Source organism: Chiloscyllium punctatum, chromosome 7 (genome assembly GCF_047496795.1).
Source record: "Chiloscyllium punctatum isolate Juve2018m chromosome 7, sChiPun1.3, whole genome shotgun sequence".
Lineage (NCBI taxonomy): Eukaryota > Metazoa > Chordata > Chondrichthyes > Orectolobiformes > Hemiscylliidae > Chiloscyllium > Chiloscyllium punctatum.
Genome location: NC_092745.1, coordinates 104959481 through 104982919, shown reverse-complemented (window position 1 = coordinate 104982919; position 23439 = coordinate 104959481). Strand labels below are relative to the sequence as shown.

Sequence of the window (23439 nt, the reverse complement as noted above, 5' to 3'; positions counted from 1 at the left end):
TGTTCATGTGAAATGAGCGTTACTGACTAGGCCAACATTTGTTGCTCACCCCTTATTGCCCTTTAATTGAGTAACTTGATGGGCAGTTTAAGAATCTTCACATTGCTGTGAGTCCAGCGTCACATTGGCCAAAACAGTTGAGAACAGCAGATTTCCTTCCCTAAAGAAGATTAGTCAACCACATGGGTTTTTACAACAATTTACATTGGTTATATGGTCATCATTGGACTCGCTTTTATTTACAGATTTTTAAACATTTACTTTCAATTTCACTATCTCTGATGGTAGGATTCGAACCCCTGTCCCTCGAACATTATTGAGGGACTCTGGATTGTTAAACATAAAACCAAACAACTGAAAATATGAAATAAAAACCGAAATTGCTGGAGAAACTCAGCAGATCTGGCAGCACCTGTAAAGAGTCCAGTGACCTTTCTTCAGTACTGATTGTAGCTGGGAAAATGTTAGTTTATATGCTGAAGGTGGGGTGAGGGTAGGAGAGGAGTGTACAATAGGTGGTCAGATAGAGAGAAACCGAGAACGGAATGGGTAAAGGTCAGCCTGGCAAAATCAAAAGCTGCTAATGGAGACCATGTGGTAGCAGCCCATGTGATGACAAGGCCAGGTGTGTGTGGGTTTGGGTAGGGACATGGAAGAAGGTGCTCAGGCCCTGAATTCTTAAGTGTGATATTGAGTCCTGAAAACTGCAAGGTCCTCAAGAACTGCTCCAAACTCAAGACAATGATGTTGGCTACGGAACACAGTGGTGTGTTAAAGTGACAGTCAACCAAAAGCTGAGAGAACTTGGAAGAACTGAATCTCTTTTTCTGCTTAGGGACTGTGCAGCCTTCAGGACTCAATATCAAGATCAGTCATTTTCGGGTCTGAGCACCTTCTTCCATGCCCTTAACCCTATCTCCCCACATACCTGGTCATCACAAGAGCTGCTATCCCAACCAACCCATTTTCAGCTATTAATGGTCCCGATTAGCAGCCATTGATTTTCCCAGGCTGACTGTTACCCTCTCTTTTGTCTGTTCAAATGCTAATCCTCTGTATAGTCTCTATGTCCACCTATTGTTTACTCCATCTCCCACAGTATCTTCAGCATATATACCAATCTTCTTTCCAGCTGCAATCAGTTCTGAGGAAGGGACACTGGACCTGAAGCGTTAACTTTGACTTTTGTCCACAGATGCTGCCAGACCTGTTGAGTTTTTCGAGCAGTTTCTGGTTTTGACTCTGGATTACTAGATTATTGACATTAGCATTGCACCACAGATTCTCTAAATTCTTCGCTAATACTTGTTAGGTTAAATGTAATTAAGTCTCTGCTAAATGTAGCTCAAAGCATTTAATTTTAGAAGTCTGTTCATTGGCAGTCTAAAAAAAAAGTAACTTTTTAAAGTCATTGAGTAAAGGAGCTTTAGGTTGAAGTTTTACTTTCATATTTATATGTTTATCAGAATGTCACCATAAGCAGTAAGAAACATGTCAGAAATCTGTGTTAGCTCCCCTAAAATATTAACTATTGATGTTTTCTGTTAATTTCATTTCAGTCGTGGACTCATAATATTGGAAAAGAGAAAGAATTCCTTCGGAAATTGGTGAAAGGGCAAGTGATTACAGATTTGACAGCTGGGATTTGATGCAGTTTTACTCCAGTCGCAAAATAAAATTGGAGAGAAGTAAAGCACAAAAGTGAATGAAGAGGAGGTGCTTGTGGACTCTGAAAACCTCCGAAGAGGATACAGTTGTACCACACTACCAGAAGACTGCACATCTCTGAATAAAAGCATTCATTTGTCATCTTGCATCAACTTTATATTGAAGGGGGATTTTTGTGCAGTTACACTTCATTGCTCAGCTTTAGTGTGCAATGAGAAAAGAAAGACACTAATAGACGTGCCATAATTACCTCTGGAGAAAGAAGTGCAACAGGATTGTTGAGGTATTTCTCTTTTATAGCTTGAATGTAAAGACTTCCATGAGCTGTGTGAACAAACAGTTTTACATTGTGTTTTCTTTTAGTTTATTATTTCCTCTCTCTATCCTGAAATTCATGAGACTGGCTGTTCCGTCCCAGACTTGTCCGTTGTTGCTGCTATTCCTTTTTGGGATAGAGGATTTTTTTTAAACAAATTGTTCTTCAAGATAAAATTTATCCATACAGAACAGAAGCTGTGATAGAGGTTAAGTATGGTCAACCTCTTTTGATTTTAAGAGTAGAAAATCATGTATTACTAGAAATATTTTGCTGTGTCAGTGCTGGCAAGTGCTGCTCTCACTAGTGTGTGCAATGATCAGAAGAAAGTGCTGTTTCGAATGGCTTTAGTAACTGGAACTCAAACTTGAAACGTAATTAAACCTTCGGAAAGTATGCATACTTCTAAGTTCGGATAACTGCTTAAAAAGCATTTTTTAATATCAATGCAAGGATCATGTCAGAACAAAGGACAATTCATGCAGAGAACTGTTTCATGTGCTTGTATTGTGCCACAGTATTATTGATTTGAATTGCAGTGTTTCTGGCTCATGCCATGCCATGGTACAGTCCCAGCTTTCATGACTTTTGAAGAACATTTCTCAGCTGAATCCACATTTCTTGCAGGACTAGCAAGTAAACTACACGAGGTGGCGTTATCTCCCTGCTATTCAACAAACTTTGGCCAGGTGTTACCTTCACCTCTTTCTTTTTGGCAGAATATGACGGTTTTTAATGTTCCAGTAGTACTTAGTAACAATGTTTCTTTTAAATGTTTTTTTTCTTTATTGTTCATACAGTGAATCTTATTGGTGCAGAATAGATAGCTCTGAGAAACTGAAAAAGAACATTCATTGTTTGTTCTGATACAGTACTAATATAACCTGTTTTAGAACTGTCCTGTTAAATACATTAGAGGTTCATGTTGCCAGCTCATCTATTTGAAGTGCCAGGCTTGATATGTAGTTGATAAGCCCTCACTGGGGATTCGAGTGGAAAGTAACTTGGATTGTTTAGAAAAACACTTTCCCTCCAGCCACTTAAACGTATATTTCTTCTTTCAATTTCCATTTGTCTCCTTTTTTCCTTTCACTATCAGTTACATATGATGCATCATCTCTTAACTGGACAGGTCTCAAACACACAATTGCCCCCAACCTTCTGTAAAACATATAACAAATTATCAGAGAGGACATGGTTTAACGTCTATTAATGCATAAATATCAAGTTTCCATATTAAGTGTGTCAACCAGATGTTGGAATTTGTCAGCCCTGAAATTCTAATTCAGGAAAAAATTCTACTTAATCCCATTCTTAAATATAATGGAGGAAAATATTTGCAGATTTCAGTGCAGCCAATTAAATTAGATTCAAAGGTTACTTATTTGATCAAACTCGAAGTAAGACAATAATTGAAAAGACAGCTGAATCCATTAGTATTACTCAGTGCTCAGACAAATAGTAGATATAATATCTTCCATTGCTACTCATTGCCACTAGAGTTTTGAGGCATTTGGAAATTTCTCAGCAAAGGCTGTACAAATCCAGGCCCTTCTACCAACTTCAAGATGCCCTTTCAAATATAATTGAATCTCTAATTGTAACAACTCTGGAAAAGAAATCTAATGTAACAATCATAAAAGGTGTAAACTCTCTCTCTGCCTTAATAGATAATGTGAGATCTGAAATGGAAGCACCAGGGCAATAAACTTCTCATGGACTCAGTATTTCAAAACCAGCAGAGCCATTTGGCCCTGATTTGTTAAGTGTGTTCTGAATAATGAGAAAAATAATTTTGCAATTTATTTTTTTTCACTAAGATTTGAATCATGTTTCCAGATTAGTTATTCCGAATATCATTTGCTGCATATTACGTTGTTCTGGTTGAGTTATTTTTTTCTCAATTCCTGGGTATTCATTGGATCTATACTGCCCAATAATTTGTTGCCAGCAAGCTTCTTCAATTCATAGAAATCTCCAAATTTGAAAGAACTGCTGGTAACTGACCAAAGGTCAGCTGAAACTGGACAGCATTCTGTTTATGTGACCGGTTTTCTCCTGGGTTTCACTATAACTCTTCATGAGTCCAAACTTAGTGACAAACTCTAATGAAGGGGGTGGACGGTGGCTCAGTGGTTAGCACTGCTGCCTCACAGAGCCAGGGACCCGAGTTCGATTCCTGCCTCGGGCGACTGTACGGAGTTTGCACAATCTCCCCATGCCTGCATTGGTTTCCTACAGTGCTCCAGTTTCCTCCCACATCCAAAGATGTGCAGGTCAGGTGAATTGGCCATGCTAAATTGCCCTTGGTTGGGTGCATTAGTCAGAGGTAAATATAGGCTCGGGGAATGGGTCTGGGTGGTTTACTCTTCGGAGGGTCACTGTGGACTTGTTGGGCTGAAGAGCCTGTTTCCATACTGTAGGGAATCTCATCAAATCAAAGTGAGGATAAAGTAAAGCAACATATTATTAACTTATGTGCTCAAAATATTAACAGGACTAAATGTGAGAACAGAATCAGCTAAAAATCATAATTATATGTTGATACTATTTTTATGTTTCAAAACTATCATGACTTTTAGCTTCTGCAGTTGAGACTAATGGAGAATTGAAATAGCTTTAATATTCATTTATGCCTTTCAAATGACCCTGCTGACAGTTAAACCTAGACTCTACGGGCTTGACCATTACAGAATTATTTTAAAAGAGTACTCAAACTGTTAATACTGTCAGGATAAGATGTTATCGGCATTGAAGGTGAACTGTTACAGATTTACTTGACCAGTGTTTATATAATGTTCCCTTGGCCTCAGTTCCATTATTGTTTCAGGTCTGGGAGTCAGTTAGCTCAGTTGACTAGATGGCTGGCCTGTGATGTAGAGTGATGCCAACAGTGTGGCTTCACACACTGGCTGAGGTTACCATGAAGGATTCTCCTCTTAACCTCTCCTGTTGCCTGATGCATGGTAACCCTTGGGTTAAACCATCAATAGTCATCTCTCTCTAATGAGAGCGTAGCCTTATGCAGCGAGTTCATCTTTGCTTCAGGTATAAATGTGGTTTTTCTGGTACCAGACTGCAGTAATTGGTCATACTCCATATGTTCCAGGAGGAAACGCCCAGATATTCAGGCAGTGTACTGTGAAACCCTAGCTCAACTTCCATACACTATGTCTCTTATTTATAGAACTAGCATGAGTTTGACAACCAGCCTTTTCAAATTTGTCATTCCATATTCTCTTTGCATTGGTGTCAATTGATACAATGTCACATCAATTAAATCATAAAAAATAGGAGCAGCAATTGGCCATTCAAGCCATCAAGCCTGGTTCACCATTCAGTAAGATCATAGCTGATCTGCTTTCTTGCCTTAACTCCATTTTTCTGTCTGTTCCCCATAACCTTTGACTTTCTTATCAATCAAAATCTGTTCAACTCAGCCTGGAATATATTCAATGACCCAGGCTCCATTGCTGTGTAAAGAAAATTCCAACAACTAACAATCGTCTGAGAGAAGGAATCTTGCTCATCTCCCCTTATCTTGAGACTCTGCTCCCTTGTTCTAAATGTCCCGACAAGAGGACACATACTGCCAGTATCTACCCTGTCAAGCTCCCTCAGGTTCTTACTTTTTTTTAAATTTTAAAGAGTGTAGGCCCAACTCCATCAATCCTACAATCAGCCTAGTGAATCTCCTCTGAACTGCTTCCAGTACATGTATATCCCTGCTTAAGTAAAAGACTGAAGTTGTACACTGTGTATTCCGGATGTGGTTTCACCAGTGATCTATATGGTTGAAGCAAGACTTCTCTATTTTTAATACTTGTCCTTCTTGGTACAAATGCCAACATTCTATTTACCTGCCTATTCATGTTCAAGGATACCCAGATCCCTATGGACTATAATATTCTGCTTTCACTCTTGATTTAAATATTATTCTGCTTCATTGGCAATATAGGATACCAGGTGTCATTCAACATTTGTGAGAAGATTTGTAACTCGGGTGCTCGATGTTGTGATTGTGTTCACCGAGCTGGGAATGTGTGTTGCAGACGTTTCATCCCCTGTCTAGGTGACAGGAGGCTCCCAAGCACTGAGGATGTCACCGAGACAGGTGTCATTCTTACATCATACTTCTGAGAGAAGGGTCACTCGACCCGAAACATTAACTCCGATTTCTCTCCACAGATGCTGCCAGACCTGCTGAGTTTTTCCAGCAATTTCTGTTTTCATACTAGATTTATTTACTGTCTGCACTATGACAAATTCTGCCAAATCATTATCTAGTGTCCTGTAAGTCATCTTTATACTATTTTGAGTAAAACAAAACATGTATATAAAAAAATTGAGAACCACCCCTGAAGAGGCACAAAAGTTGCAATGAAAATATATTATTTTAAAATAACTTTGCTGGGGCTGATAATGAATTTCAGTCACTGCATCGAACAACCACCTCAACTGCCCATTGCCTGGACCAGTTGGTAATTAATCTTGACCAGGCTCAGGAGCAAGTTAACAAGGAGGTCTTCCACCTTGTCTGCACCCCTCCTTATCAGACAGCCAAAGATCAGGAGCATAGATGGACCGATACCCCGACAAAACTTGAGGCACATCTCACTCAAGGAGTGAAGTAGGTTGTGTGATGTTGAAACTCAAATTCCTCAAGCTGCAAGAAATGCAAGTGGCCTGAGAGCCCTTGAACCGTCTTAATTTTTTGTTTCACAGGAGTGCTGCATGCAACATCATCTATGCAAATTGCCCATTAGTAAAGTGAGTCTCCCATTGGGTGCTCCAATTTTTTCCAAGTGGCAAATGGAGCACCATGGCATGCCCAGATAGTTCACAAGGACAAGAAGGGAAGGGTATGCCGGAGCATACTGAGAATTCCATGGCCATGTGAAATCATATCCAAATCTGCACTCAAATCTGCTACTTAATCAATCAATGCCTTTGGCTTGTATATCCTTAATAATATAATTAGTGTTTTTCTATTCTTTCTTCTAAAGCGAACAATCTCACATTTTCCTCCATTCTATCAAAATTTTGCTTATTCATTTAACCAATCTCTTTGTGTCTTCCTTTCAACTTGCTTTTCTACCTATCTTTGTATCATCAGCAAATGTGACTGCAATATAAGTCATTGAAGTTGATGGTAAATATTTGATGCCTCAGAATGATCCCTCAAGCACCCACTGGTTGCAATTTGCCAATATGGAGATGATTTATTTATTTCTAACTCTATATTCTGTAATCCATTAGTTAGCTAATCCTCTATCTAATAAATTCTATATGCCAATGTATTACCCCCTGCACTATGACTCTTATCATGTACAGTAAGTTGGTAATTAACAAATGCCTTTTGAAAATCCAAATACACATTATCTACTGGTTCTATTTTATCCATCCTGCTTGTTATTTCCTCAAATAACACTAATAAATTTGTCAAACATGATTTCACTTTCACAAAGCTATGTTGATTCTGTCTAACTGTATTATGACTTTCTAAATGTACTGCTATTCACATCTTAATAATGAATTGTAGCATTTTTCCATTGACAGATGTTGAACTAACTGGCTTATAGTTTCCCAATTCCTGTCTACTTGTTTTCTTGAACAGTGATGTTGCATTCGCGGATTTTCAATCACTGGGATCTTTATGGAATTTTGGTAGATTAAAGCCAATGCATTTACTGTCTGCAGGCACTTAAATGGGTGGCCAAGAGGTTTGGGGTACTTGTTTCTCTTTAACCCTTTAGTTTCTGTACTACTTTTTCTTCAATGAATATGTTATGCTTTAAATTCTTCTCTCCTTTTTGCCTTATATTTGTCTAGTATTCTTGGGATGCTTTATATGCCTTCCCATGTTTAAAAAATTTAAAATTCTGCCTTTTCCTGGTTTTCCCCATTAGCATAAATTGAGGTTTGATTAACACATAAAAGTCACAAAGCCAAGTTAATGGATCGTTTTCAGGTTGGAAAGAAGCAAACAAGGATCAGTCCTATTATTTGTTATCTACTTGTAATGATTTGGAGGAAGGAGAAGAATGTAATGTATCTAAATTTTCTGACAGTACAAATTAGATGAAAAGAATGTTCAATGAGGGTACAAAGAATCTGCAAGGGGATAAGTGAGGTTCAGTGAATGGACAAAAACTTGGCAGGTCAAATTTAACAGAGAAAATAGTGAGGTAATACAATCTGATAAAATCAAAAAGCAAACTATAATTTAAATGGCAAGACATTCCAAAAAAACACAGCACAGAGGGATATGAGTGATTTTGGGGCATGAAGCACAAAAATTATCATGCAGATGCAGCAAGTAACTAAGAAAACAAATGGAATTGTTGCCTTCATAGCTGGGGGTTGGAGTTTGAAAATAGAGAAATCTTGTTATAACCATGTGAGGTATTGATTAGATTGTACCTGCAGTACTGTATACTGTTTTGGATTTTCTAAGAAAGGATGTACTAGCATTGAAAGTAGTTCATAAGGGATTCATGAGGCTAATTCCTGGGATGAAGGGATTGACATATCAGGAACAGTCAACAGATGAGATGTTATTAATTCCAGTTTAGTAGAATGAGTAGTGATTTTATTCAAAGAGATTCTGAGTAGGATTAGCAGGGTAGATATTGAAAAGATTATTTCCACTATTGGGGAAATCTCAAACCTGATGACATTGTTACAAAATGAGAGGACATTCATCTGGAACAGAGATGTGAGGAAATGTCTTCTCCTAGAGGATATGACTGTCTGGAAATGGCTTACCTAAAGGGTTGTGGAGGCTAGATCACTGGAAGTATTTAAAGAAGGGGTAGCTTAATTTTTGAAATATCAGGGAATTGAGAGCTATGATGAGTTGGCTCAGAAGAGGAGTTGAAGCCTGGAGCAGATTGGCCATGGTGCTGTTGAATGGCAGGGCAGGCTTAAAGGGTCAAATGGCCTAATTCTACTCCTGTAGCTTATGTTTTCACCATGTATTGAATCTTGTCATTTCAGAGAGTTGTATTGTTTAACACTCCTGACTCCCGCTATTTATTCTCAATTCATGGAATCTTTTCATTTTGACAGCTCATTGTGAAATGTGTTATTCCTCTTGTCCTATGCTGAATTGGGATAATGCTGCATTCCTCAAGCCATGATACATATAGCTATCAACATATTCCTGTACTAATGTCTCACTGGCTTACAAATAAGTAGTTTACTTGTAATCCCCCTTGCACAGGGTCTGTTTTACATCATCAGGAGGTGACTTGAGAAGGACCTAAAATAAGCTTGAGAAATGGGCAAAATGATGAGGCAAGAACTGAACACATAAAACTGATGATAATTGATAAAGGTGAGATGATACCTTAAAACTTAGAAAAGCAAATACTTGAAAACTGGAACAGAATTCTCTAGTTTTTGATTGAACTTGAGAAATATACTATACCAGTGAAAGGGTTAAATACAACATATGATGCAACTGTTTTTAGTAGCTGGTGTTTCATTCTTTCATTGGATGTAGGTCTTGTTGACAACGTCATCATTTGTTGCTTGCTGTAATTGCCTTTTAACTGAGTGCCTTGATTGGCCAATTCTGAGGACAGTTAAGAGTCAACCACATTGCTATGGGTGTAAGGTCATGTTTAGGGCCAGTCCAGGTAAGGATGGCAGATTTTTTTTTCCTAAGAGACATGAATAAACCAGATGGATTTTTGTGACAATTGATGATACTTGCATGATCGTCACTATGTTCCAGATTTTTTTTTATTAGTTGAATTTAACTTCCACCATAAGTGTTCTGCAAAGCATTAGTCTGAGTCTCTTGATTTCTTGTCCAGTGATATTACCACAGTTTCATTATTTTCACCCATTGCCTGCCCCGACCCAAAACAAACTGCACCGGTCCAGATCTTTGGGTTTTCAGATAAATGGAGACAAGGCCATACCCTGGAAGGCGCTGTATGGGACCCCTCAAAACACCTGTGCATTAACTCTATGGGAATTGTGGGAAGCTTGAACATTCAATGGGCAATTCCTAGGATCCTATGAAAAGTTTTCAACTTTGAGCCAGTGTTAGAGACTTTGGTCAGTTTAATCCTAAATGCCTGGATACTTCCCCAAGAAATGTTAGATTGAACTGATTTAACTAGTGGGTAACTCCACAACTACTTTGCTCCTGCCCCATCAACTCTATCTCCTGAAAAATCTCTGACTCACTCCTGACCTGACCTGACTAAACACCATCACCCAATTGTTGCTTTTATTCTCCTCGCACACAGCCACACCCACCTACCTTCCTGACCACCCATTTTACCTACCTATTACCCTGACTGCCTACCTCCCTGGCCATCTGCCATCTTACCCATTGGCTTCATCATTCCTACCCACTTGAGCAATCCCTTTGCCTACCCTACCCAGTTAACCACACCTTGCCCACCCTCTTCCCCTACACAATTGCCTTACTTACCTTCATCGTCACCCACTCCTATTATCTATTTCATTGTTGAGACATTTAAACCCTTTAACCGCAAGGGCATTATAACTGTAAGAAGGGGGTGTGATTTCCTCACAATTTTGGAGCACAGCAAAGAAACTAGTGCACTGAATCAGTTCTGAAAGATCTTCTATTGAAACATCACTCAGGAAAGTCGGAGGAAGGTAAGTTTTTCTTTGTCTGAAGAGGTTTGGAAATTACATTTCTGATCCTGATCAGAAAATCTGGGCCACGTTTCTGTTGTTTTTTTGTTTGCTGTGATCTTCTGTGGAGTTCCCAAACCTAGGGATGTTTAAAGTTTATTTGCTCAGTTGTGCTGCAGTGAATGGAAATTACCTATATTTTTGACTGCTGCAACCATGTACAACCAAACATTGCAATTTCAGTTTCCAAATCGCAATTTTGTTTGAATAAAGGTGGAAGTAGTTCTCTCAATTACTGCATTAATGCTTGCAACTGTTAATCTAATAATTTGGAGTTATCATATTCTGAAACTGATTTTGAAGAATCACTGTTCTACATGGCAGGCAAAGATTCCATCCATCAATGTCCATTTTTTAACCAAAGATTTGTTGTAATTTTTTTAAAAATTGTTTTATGGGATTTGGATATTGCTGGCAAGGCCAACTATTATTGCCCAGATAATCATATCTCATAGAAAGATATTACAATTGGCATATCTGGTTTAGTGCTAATGAATCTCACTTACTTGGCCACACAGGGACTTCATAGTTCCAAAGCAAACAACAACGTATTCTGCATGAATCATTTTATTCATTTTTAGAGAAGGAATTATTTTGCATGTGAACTAACATAGAGAGTAGCAACTTTGACTTATTGTTCCTCTCCCTGTCAATAAATGATCTTACTGACTCTGCTGCAGTTCTGTAGGAACATGGTGAAAGCAGAAAGTCAACTGTAATGAATAAGAATTTACAACTGGATAACATTTGGTAGAAAGCTGATCATTCCCTAGCCTCCTAGCTAATCCTTATTGATTATTTGGCTTTTTAACCAAGACAAAAAGACTGACATCAACCATGTAGGTCATGTGGCATTGGTGATTTAAACTTGTTTCGTTTGAGCCTCTCCATGGGTTTTTAGCCTACCAGCCATTCCATGTTGCATTTAAATGAAGGAAATATTCAATCTCTATAGCAATTTTACTTCAGTACAAAAAGCCATCAAGATGGCCCATTGAAATGGAAATTGCAATTTAACATTCATTCACATTATAGATTACTGTTTTGGCTCCAAAGTTACAACAGGCAACATTGCCCCACAACAATTAAACTATTCCTACACATTGGACCCCTGATTATTTTTTGTGGTTTAACCCTTGACGTCCACCAGTTTTTTGTTGTCTGCAGTTAGTGTTCTTTCTTAAAGCATTCTGTCAATTTTACTTTGATCTAGTTTCAGAAAATGTGAATGAGTTGCCCAGGATAGACAAATTTATCCTTCAAACCAGCTTACTGGAACTGTGTGACTTATCCAATGACATAGCAGACATCACAATCTTAGCGGAATGAGAGCTTGAGTCACTGTGAATCATCCTGGGGTTCATATTTTGATATTTCTTTTCACAGCCACACAGATTAACCCGATTTTAGTGTGGCAGTTAGTGAAGGCGATAGCCCTATGTCTCACCTCACTTTTGGGAAAAGCCATGAAATTAAGCAGTCAGCCACTTAACTGGGAAAGGGCAAACCTTCCCCTTGATCAAAGAATCACATCTCCTGACAGCTGTTGGTAAATTAACAGCTGACAATTGTGCATTGTTCAGCACTCTAACCCAGAAAGTAATGGCAGTTGCCAATAATACGCTCACCCAAAGGACCCAGGCCTTCTGATCACAAGTCATTAAATGCAGTGAGCTGCCTCAATAGGTCTGTTCTGTGTTCTCCACCTGGGCAGTTGAATAAGGAGTATACATTTACAAGTATTTCTGCATTGGTTAGCTGGGTGATCAGGGGTTCAATGTGTGCCATCCCTATACCTCCCTCCAACTCGCCACTGAATTGTTATTCTTGTCTTGTATTTAAGTGGTAATGGATCAGACCAATGACTATTTGATCCCTTTTCTGAGGTGGTATTGTTTTATTATGTTAACATGACATAACCTTTACTTTTTCTCTGATCTGGGGTCTCAACCACTTCCTCAAGGTTCTTCACTACTCTATATAGGCTGCTGAACCAGAATCTTAAAGGACCACGTTGGAAGAAGTCTGAGTCTCCCGAGAGCAAGGTTCATCCCTGACATGTTTATATCATCAGTGTTTGGGAGATCTTCAAGTGTTTTTGGGCCACTTGCAGGCTCATGAGAGTCACTGTCAGAACTCAGCTGTGTAGTCTAACATGGAGACTTCTTCCTTCATTCTAAAAACCTCTCCTTAAGTAGTTTCAGATTCCCTCATACTGGGGATCTACAATTAATTTAACCTAATTCAAATAGAGTAAAATTGATTACCTCACTGGATGAGATCCTGGTGACATGCAGAAGATGTAGTCTTTTATCCCAGTCATGGGGTGCTCATGGCAGTATGTCCTGAACATTGTTTTTACGGTCTGGTGGTACTCTCCTAGAGCCTCTTGTGACTGTGGGTGATATGCTAGACTTTCACTAAGCTGTACTACAGTTACCCATAAGTTTATGGGATACTTTGAACATGAAAACGGAAGGTGCACAACTAGCACGGCTGTGTTACTTACAGAGATTTGGTCCTAACACACTATCAAAAATAGTCAGTTAGATTCCAAGCCTTGTGTTTGCCAAGGGCCTTAAACAGGGCAACAGTAGTCCAGCTGCTCTGATTCATTAGAACTTTTATAACATATTTTGTGGTATGTTAGAAAATAATGGCTTTTTCTTTTAAAAACTGTTCTTTAAAATAGTAGGCACATGGTTTTAATTTGAATTCTTTCAAATGCTTTTGTTTATTAGTCATAAAAATATTGGAGGTGTAAGAGAAAGGTTCTATGAGTGAGTTAGGCAGATGAAACTTTTGATGAAACTTCCAATACTTACATCCAGAGGTGGTCTGAAATAATGCTAATTTAAATTATAATTGTGGCAGCAAGACTTGACGCCAAGTTGACTAATTACCAGCAGATTCTTACACCACTAAAGTTAAGTTTCCTTTGAATGTGAACTTGTGTCATTTGTTGCCTCTGCTACCTTGCAGCACTACTGTATTGTCACACAACCAACTTGGACCTTGTCAAGCTGATGTTGATACTTGATGCAGAAAATGCTCTTGCTCTGTGGAATAAACTGAAGAAATTTGCATTTTTAAAAATTCATTCACGGGATGTGGGTATCGATGGCTGGACCGTATTTATTGTCCATCCGTATTTGCCACAATGGGCAGTTAACAATTAACCACATTGATCTGGATCTGGAGGCACATGTAAGCCAGACTGGGTACAGTCAGTAGATTTCCTTCCCTAAAAGCCCTAAAAGACATTTGTGAGCCAGATGAGTTTTTCCAGCAATCAGTAATTGTTTTATGCTCTTAAACTCTTTATTCTAGATTTTTATTGAAATTTATTTCACCATCTGTGATGTCAAGATTTGAACTCAGGTCCCAAGAACAATACCTGGATCTATAGATTCATTGTCTAGCAATAATACCATGAAGCCATTGTCTCTCCTAGTTACATTCTAACCTTGAGAGGTTAGTATTTGATCCCTTCAATCTTCACATCCTTTTTAGGACTCAGCTCATGGCCTTCAGTGCTGAAGAAAGGGCAAAGGATCAAATGTCCCTGATAAGGAAATATCCCTTCAAGGTGGCAAGTAATGTATAACCACATTTGACTCAGTCACCTCATATGCAAAGTGCTGGATGGAAAGGTTGGACAGTTGCAAGCTCATGTGAAGACCGCCAAAAGTGCAAAATCTATGGGGTTTGTGGGAAGAGCTGCCAGGAAGGGCACATGGATGCTTGGGGGCTGACTGAAACATAGAGGCAGAAGCAGCAAGCTATTGGCTGAGGGATATCGCCAATCAACTTCTATCATAGTGGAATTGAGAAGCATAATGGAGAAGAAAATGGCTGCAACCACAAGTGGAATGAGCACAATGAGCAAATCAGCATATAAGAGAAGGGGCTGCAGGACCAATGTTAGAGCTTTTAAAGTGAAAGAACACTACATAATGACTCATGCACTGTGCAGGAGTCGGCCATTCTGCCCTTCGAGCCAGCACCACCATTCATTATGATCATGGCTGATAATCCTCAATCAGTATCCTGTTCCTGCCTTATCCCCATAACCCTTGATTCCACTATCCTTAAGAGCTCTATCCAACTCTTTCTTGAAAGTATCCAGAGACTTGGCCTCCACAGCCTTCTGGGGCAGAGCATTCCACACACCCACCACTCTCTGGGTGAAGAAGTTTCTCCTCAACTCTGTTCTAAATGGCCTACCCCTTATTTTTAAACAGACCAGAAGTAAGGTCAAAGCAGTGCTATTTATAAAGAAGTATAAAGTAATACACAGTATTTTGTCACCTGTACTTCTAAGTGTTCTAAATAAGTTTCCTTCTTTCACTCGCTCCTACTACATCATAGTGTTCTCTCTCTGCAGGTAGAGAGAGCTTGTTAACCCTGTAAATTTGGTCAGAGACCCCAGGGGCATTTGTGTCTGGTGGCACAAGATATGCCTAGAATAGTTCATTAGAGAGAGGCAGGCAGAGTGATGGCAACCCTGCATGACCCTTTCTGGAGAGTCCTGAGTGGAGATTTTGTGAATGTTGCATATAGTTCCTGTTGCAGCTGAATCTCTCATCACATTGCCTTGTGTGAGAAAAGGCACCTATTTCACATACCATGTTCTCCATCTCCTTGCCCTCTCCAGCAGACCCAGAGGGTGTTGGAACCGGCTCTCCTTGGCACCTATTAACCTGTCAGTGGAAGCAATACTCTCCTCCTCAAATGTTAAGGAGCTGATTTCTGAGAGGGTCGGTCATTTCTCCGCAGTGCTGGTGAATATGCTGCATTACCTGCAAGACAAAAGAAAGAGAAGGCATTGCGGCCAGGTGTTAGAAGTGATATCTAATTAATGAGACTGATAGCATGGTTACTATGAGAATTGCACTGTAGTCAAAACAGGTACTTATTCAGTTGGTGGCACGTGGATGTCTTGACATCCCTGTAGAAGAAGTTCCAGTAGTCTGCGAGAACCAAGATTCTTTCCCTGTATGGGATGAAGAGCCAGATATCTGACACCTCTTCTCCTATACTAGCTGTCTCTGCGTAGTTATAATTTGACTCCTCCTGTTATGAGTGAAGGGGAAGATTAAATGAAATGTAAATGGGTAATACTGTTTTAGTCCTGATGTAAGTGGAGTATTGTGATGAGATGTCACGCAGCAATAAGGAGGCATCACAGAGAACATTCGTATTGTGGGAAGTAGTGGAGAAGGTGAGAACCACTGGAGGATGATGTTGCAGGCAATAGTGAGAGTTGCAGAGCTTGAGCCTTATTGACAGATGGTTCTGCTGTCACAATTCCTCTGCCGGTCCTCCGAGTAGAGAGCATTACACCACAAATGTTCAACAAGACCTCCAGGTCCCTATTGGAGAATTGCAGTATCATCTTCTCCTTCTCCAACATGTTCAGATTCCAACCGTCAATGAGCAAGATAGCTTCATAATGCCAGTACTCGTCCAGGTGCACAGATGCCATTTAAAGTTGGTCCAGTCCCAAAGGATGGAAATCCTTCCAAAGGTATTCAGTGCAACTCAGACTTAGTCAAAGAAAAGTAAGATTCAGTCCATATAGTCAGAATAAATGAGTAGGCAACAAGTTGGCAGATGGACTATAGTTTGGGCAAGTGTGAGGTTATTCACTTGATTGTAAGAGTGGAAAAGTAGAATACTTTTCAAAAGGCATGAAACTTGTCAGTGTAGATGTTCAGAGAAAGCTGAGCGTACTTGTACAAGGAACACAAAGTTTGCACGCAGATGTGGCAAACAATTAGAAAGCACAGGCTTACACTGCAATGGGATTGGAGTATAATAATTAGGAAGTCTTGCTACGCTTATATAGGCTGAGAATATTCCCACTGCATTGATAAGACCATGCCTGGAGTATTGTGCACAGTTTTTGATTCCATAATTGTAGGAGGACATACTTGAATTGTTGGTCGGCTCATTAGATTGTTTCTAAGAGTGACCTTTGAAGACAGAATAAGTAAATTTGGCCTGTATTGTCCTGAGATAGAAGATTGAGAAATGATCTAATTGAAGTATGTAAAATTCTTAAGGGATTTGTCAACATAGACAAAAAGAGATTGTTTCACCTGACTGAGGAATCTAAAACACTGGGGCATTGTGCCAGGATATGAGTCCAATTATTTAGGACTGAGATGAAGAGAAATTTCTTCATTCAAAGAGTTGTGAATCCTATGTTGTCTACAGCAGAGGATTGTGAATTTCATCTATTTAAGATTGAGATTTAAGATTTGTTGGTCACAAATTTGCTACAGTGCAGAAAGAAGCCATTCAGCACATCATGTCTGCATTGGCTTTCCATGTATTTTAACTTGGTGCCAATCTTCCTCTTCCTTGCAGAGCTCAACATTGTTTCTATTTAAATAATTATTGGATCATCATCAAATAATCACGCCTTCTTGAATTCCGCAGTTGAACCTGCCTCCACCATATTTCCATACCCTATCTACTTGCTGTGTTTGAAACTTTTTCCTCCTCTCATGTTTACTTTGTTTGCAAAACATTTTAAAACTACCATTTGATTCTCGATCCATTTACAACTGTAACAGTTTCTCCCTATCTGCTCTGTCCAGACTGTTGATGATTTTGAAAACTTCTGTAACTGTTCTTTTAGTCATCTTTCCAAGGAAAACAGTCCCAACTTATCCAATCTTTCTTCATAGCTGAAGTGACTTATTGCTGAACCTACTCTTGTAAACTCTTATGTACTTTGTCTAATGCATTCCTTCCTATAGTCTGGCACCCAGAACTACATAACATACCACAGCTAAGGTCAGTGTCTTATAAGCGTTCATGATATTAGAGCTTTATGCTCAGAGAATAGGTTTATTGTATTGTAATAATGCTAACATATATAGATTATATTTTTTAAGCAACTGAGTGGAAGGTTTGCACTATAATACTAAGTGGAACTTTCACCTCCAAGTAACACATGATATCATTGCTCATTCACTGTCTGGGTCAAAATCCCAGAATGTAGCTCACCACTACCTTCTTCACAGCAATTGGGCAGGGTAACAAATTCAGATTTTGCTAATAATGCTCACATCCCGTAAACAAGTTTTTTTTCTTAAAAAAGTTAAATAGAAATAACTGGAACATCTTGTTTAAAAGGTCTAGCGAAGATGTTTTGATCATTATTTGTACATGATGAAACTGAGAGGTTTTTGTAAAATGGTACCTGTAATTATGTATGTTATAACCTATAACACAAACCAAGTTCTGACATGGTTGAATATTAAGGATTTGCAACTGCAGTAGGATATCCCACCTGTCAAAAACTATTTGAGACTTGTGAAGGGAACTAAAATACTTGAACTAATGAAAAGTTACTTGCCTTATAATGCATGCTGCTGGGATTAGTGTACAACACTTTTTACGTTTGAATTTTCCAAAGCTGACATTCCTGGCAGATGCAGTTTGAAACACAAACAACTCAGCAATCTCATACTTCAATTTCATTTTTAGTTGGTCTCCTTTTCTGAGTTTCTCCAGAGACAGATTTTTAAATGCTTATTTCTATGACGTGGCAATAATAATAAGAAAGTGGATTTTGGTAAATAAAGGCTTACCTTTCCCAGGATCTCAGCATGACACTATATTAATATCCTGAGGTTGGTGCTCTTACTGTCGATCTAAATGAGAACTATCCCTGGTATTTCATGACAAACAATGACAGTACAGCATTTAATTAATCTGGATTTACTGATCTTGAACTAAGTCACAAGTAAGTAAAATATTACATTTCAGCAGTATACGTTTTAATGTTTCTTTATCTGTAAAATCTTACTTTAAAGTTAAACTTATATGTGGGCCCTTGTATGGTATGTTTCTTTTACAAATAACAGTGTTTTACTGAGTGATCAGACCAGATTAAATGTGATTGATTGTGTACATGATATCTCTGAAGCAATAAAATTATTGAATCATCTTTCAAGTGTGTTTTTTTTTATTTCTTTATTTCACTGCAGCTAATGTTGCAAATTCCTCCTGACTTGTGCAGATTTCAAAGATCCTCTTGCACACATTAACAATAACAATACTACCATTCATCCATTAAGGTTGTGAAATATTCCAACAGCAATAACATTTTTAAAATGACTAAAGCCAAAGGAGTGAAATGCTTTATCGAAAAGGTAAATTTGAACAAGTGTCTTAAAGAAGGAGGCAAAATGGTGTTTAGGAAAGGAATTCACAGCTTCCACTGCTGAAAACATGGCTACCAATGTAAGAATAAAGAAACTTATAAATGCATGGGTCCAGAATTGAAGGCATCCAGAATACATAATTAGTTGTAGAGCTGTAAATGGTTACAGAGATTGGGGGTGTGATGCAATGGAGGGCTTTGAAAACTAGGATGAGAATTTTAAAATTGGTGTTGCCACACTAGGAATAGGTTGGTTAATAGATGAATGGGACTACTGAGAGTTCAGGTACAATCTGTAGCATTTAGAATGAGTTCACAGCTTTGGAGAGTGAGAGTCTTACAAGAGAGCACATGCATAGTCAAGTTCTGAGATAACCAGTATGGTTTCAGCGGCTGGTTCTCTCAGGATGAGTGGTATAATGAAAAGCTAATGAGTTGAATGTGAGTGTTTTATAACTCAATTTCTACAATATGGCTCTATGTTCCATTTTAACCTTTCTCAAAGTTTTCTTTTGCATTATTGCTAGGTTTACAACAGACTAACCAAATAGTCCAAGAAAATATTTTAATTTGTTATGTATTCCATTTGATGTTCATTTCAGCAGAAATTTGAGTTTTAAAATCATAAAATGATTGACATAAATGTTCCAAAATTGCAAGCTGCTATTAGTAAAGTGAACAAATTAGATGGTGCATTTGATACACTGCACATTAGACTTTATGTACAGTGGTTTACAATTATTGAAAACTATTCAATTCAAAAACAATTAGCCTGTAAGGAAGCTCATGAACTGTTCAACAATTATATTTAAGTGAGATCATGCCTTTTGTTTTAATTTTGCAAATGGCTGAGCACCAAATATATTATGTATATGCATCTTATGCCCCCTGCCAGTATGATCTGGTGATGGGGGCATGTAAAATAGATGTGTGCCTAGCCATTGCCTTCCTACTTGCTCCAGAGTTGTACCCAGAATACAAAGAATCAATCAGTCCACCTGCCCTTAGGCTGGTTAGGCCTAGCTTGTTAAAGGTCTAATTCAGCTTCCACTAGTACCTGGCTATCCTGCCCTCACCCCCACCCCAATCCTTCGCTGTCCAAAAAGTCCAGCTTTGGCAGAGCAACTATGATTTTTTTTTCAGACTTCCTTACAGCTGTAATAGCAGCCACTACTTTCTTCTAGCACTGTCTCGACTACTCAGCTCCTAGATTGGTTGGTAGCTCTCAAGGAGGGCACTTACTGTCCCTCAGGTAGAATTCAAATGTTTACGCTGGTGCAGCCTTAAGGCACAAATTATTTTTAATCAGCCGGTTCCCACATTATAATACTTTCAGGGCAAGTAGGATTTGAACCTGGACTTTTTGGCTCACAAGTAAAAAAAATTACTACTACATCACATGCCATTAAAAAGGCTGTCTCACAGCAATTATTCAAAAAGGAAGAGAAGCAGAAAATAGCAAATTATGTCCAATTAATTTAATATATCATTGGGAATCCATTGTTAAGGAAGCAATAACAGGACATTTGAAAAGTCAAATATGATCCATCAGAGTCAGCATGGTTTTATGAAGGATAAATCATGTGTGACTAATTTGTTAGAGTTCTTTGAAAATGTAACAAGCAATAATGGGGATACTATAGGTGTAATATATCTGGACTTCCAGAAGATATTTAGGAAGATCCTACACAAAAGGGTTACTGCACAAGATCACATAGTGTTAAGGGCAATTTATTAGCTTGGATAGACAATTGGCTAACCGACAAAGAAGATACAGAGGATAACTTCGTCTTTTTCAGGTTGGCAAGATGTAACTAGTGGGGTGCCACAAGGTTCAGTCCTCAGGCCCCAACTGGTTGTAATTTTATTATTGACTGGGATGTAGAAGTGGAAAATACTATAGCTGAAGTTGCAGATAGCACGAAAATAGGTTGCAATAAAGAAATAAGAAATTTGCAATTTTTTATGGATAGATGAATAGGTCATAATTTGTCAGATGAAGTTTAACATGGATAGGTGTGAGGAGGAATAGAAAGGCAACTTATTATCTAAATGAAGAAAAACTTCAGTGCTTCAATACAGAGGAATCGGGATGTCCTGTTCATGAATCACAGAAAACTAGTATGCAGATATAGTGAATAATAAAAAAGGCAAATTGAATTTTAGCATTTATTGCTAAAGGAATGGAGTATAAAAGTAGTGAAGCATTGCTGCAACTGTACAAGGCATTAGAGACGCCACCTGAAGTACTGCATACAGTTTTGGTGCCTTGAGGAGGATTGTAGTTATATTGAAGGTAGTTCAGAGGAGGTTCACAAGACTGATTCTGGAGATGAGGGGTTTGTCTTGTGAAAAAGATTGAGGAATTTAAGGCTATATTCTCTGGAGTTAAGTGTGAGTGGAGATCTAATTGAGAGTATATGAGATGCTGAAGGAGATTCGGCAAGTAAATATAGATAGGACATTTCATCATGTAGGGCAACCTAGAGCAAGAGGTCATGGTTTTAGAATAAGGATTGACTGACTTAAAACAGATGAGAAATTACATCTTTCAAAAGGATTGTAAATCTGTGCAATGATATATCTCTAAATCATGTTGCAGTGAGACTATGAAACTTGTTATCACAAGGAGCAACTGAGGGGATTTACACAGATGCATTTAAAGGAAAAGATAATAGTGCATAAATAAAGACTCACAGTCTAGACATGGGGCATCAGATATGTTTATTCCCATAATAATAGTCAATGGCAGTGATTCCAAGAAACACTTATATTAATATTCATTTTGTAGTACAGAACTTAAACATTGCTTCATAAAAGTATGTTTTGTTGAAGCTTTTTGTCTTGCATTGATAAGGACAATTCATAAGAATACTATTTTAAGAGGAAACTAGCATTGTGATTAGTAGAGTTGTTGCAGTGGAGAATGCACCAGCCAATGATGACTGACAGTTAACTGCCATTTTAAGCCAGGCAGTTTGAGTCTGATTTATTCAGGCATTGCCCTGAGATGAATCAACATGTGCTTATCGCCCATTTTGTTGAGTTGACACAGGCACAGTGAATTTACATATTACTTCTGTCTGCAAAAAAAGGCAGTGTACAAGTAGGTGTAGCTTCCAATACATGTGGTTGTCAGTATGCTCTGTGCAGACTCAGCAAATGTTGTCCAGCAAAAGTTGTATAATTTCAGAAACACATGTAATGTTGGACACTGTTGTGAATTTTGCAAGCATGGAATTAACTATTTATAGTCAGTACACTGTTTGTTGCTAACAGCTGAAGAGAGCTTTTGTTTAACACAGATTCATTTTTGGATGTAAGTTTGCTCGCTGAGCTGGAAGGTTCACTTTCAGACGTTTCATCACCATACTAAGTAATATTATCAGCAAGCCTCTGGTGAAGTACTGGTGGTATGGCCTGCTTTTTTATTTATGTGTCTAGGTTTCCTTGGGTTGGTGATGTCATTTCCTCCAGACAAACCAATGGAACACCCATGGGATCTCCAATATCAGGGTTCTTAGCAGAGGCAGTAATGCAGAGACTTGAACAAACAGCTCAACCATCCAACCCAAACTTTGGGTCCACTACGTGGATGATAGCTTGGTCATCACTAACTGAAACAAATTAGAGAAAAACCTTCAGGATCATCAATAATACCCTTACTGGCATGAAATTCACAGAAGAGGAGGAAAACAACAATAAACTGCCATTCCTAGATGCCACATAGAGCAAACAGCCAATGGGGAACTTCAAACCAGCATCTACAGGAAAACAACACATACTGACCAAATACTGAACTACAGAAGCAATCATCCCAACACCCACAAATGGAGCTGCATTAGAACATTATTCCATCAAGCCACCACACATTGCAGCACAGGGGAACTATGAAGAGCAGAGGAAAATCACCTTTACAGTGCATTCAAAAAGGATGTGTACCCAATGAACACAGTCTGCCGATTTCTCAGCAACAAACCCAAAACAAGCAGACAAAACGTGTCCAGAAACTCTCGCCACTCTCCCCTACATAAAAGACATCTCAGAAATGACCGCCAGACTACTCAGACCTCTTGGCATCGTGGTAGCCCACAAACCCATCAATACACTAAAACAGCAGCTAATGAACTTGAAAGACCCTATACAGACAACAGGCAAAACTAATGTCATTTACAAAACACCTTGCAAGAATTATAACAAAGACTACATTGGACAAACAGGCGGAAAACTAGCCACCAGGATACAAGAACATCAACTAGCCACAAAAAGACATGGCCCAGTCTCACTAGTATCCTTATATACAGATGAGGAAGGATACCACTTCGACTGGGACAACACATCCATCCTAGGACAAACCAAACAGAGACACGCATGAGAATTCCTAGAAGCATAGCAATCTAACCGGAACTCTATCAACAAACACATTGACTTGGATCCCATTAACCACACCCTGAGAAAAAGAATAGGAAATGACATCACCACAGGAAATGACATCAACCGAAGGAAACCTAAACACATAAAAAAAAAGCAGGCCATACCACCAATGCTTCACTGGAGGCTCACTGATGATGTTACCTAGTATGGTGACAAA

The 23439-nt window shown here is 38.7% G+C and overlaps 1 protein-coding gene across 3 annotated transcripts in view; it reads left to right on the top strand.

Annotated features, from left to right (window-relative positions):
* st3gal3a (ST3 beta-galactoside alpha-2,3-sialyltransferase 3a) overlaps positions 1-18632 on the top strand; it is a 503401-nt gene extending 484769 nt beyond the window's left edge. For all 3 annotated transcript variants that reach the window (XM_072574509.1, XM_072574508.1, XM_072574507.1), the window contains one exon: positions 1560-18632. In XM_072574509.1, the coding sequence (XP_072430610.1) occupies positions 1560-1649 (90 nt within the window). In that variant the 3' untranslated portion in view covers positions 1650-18632. The remainder of the gene's footprint in view (positions 1-1559) is intronic.
* The last annotated feature ends 4807 nt before the right edge of the window (positions 18633-23439 follow it).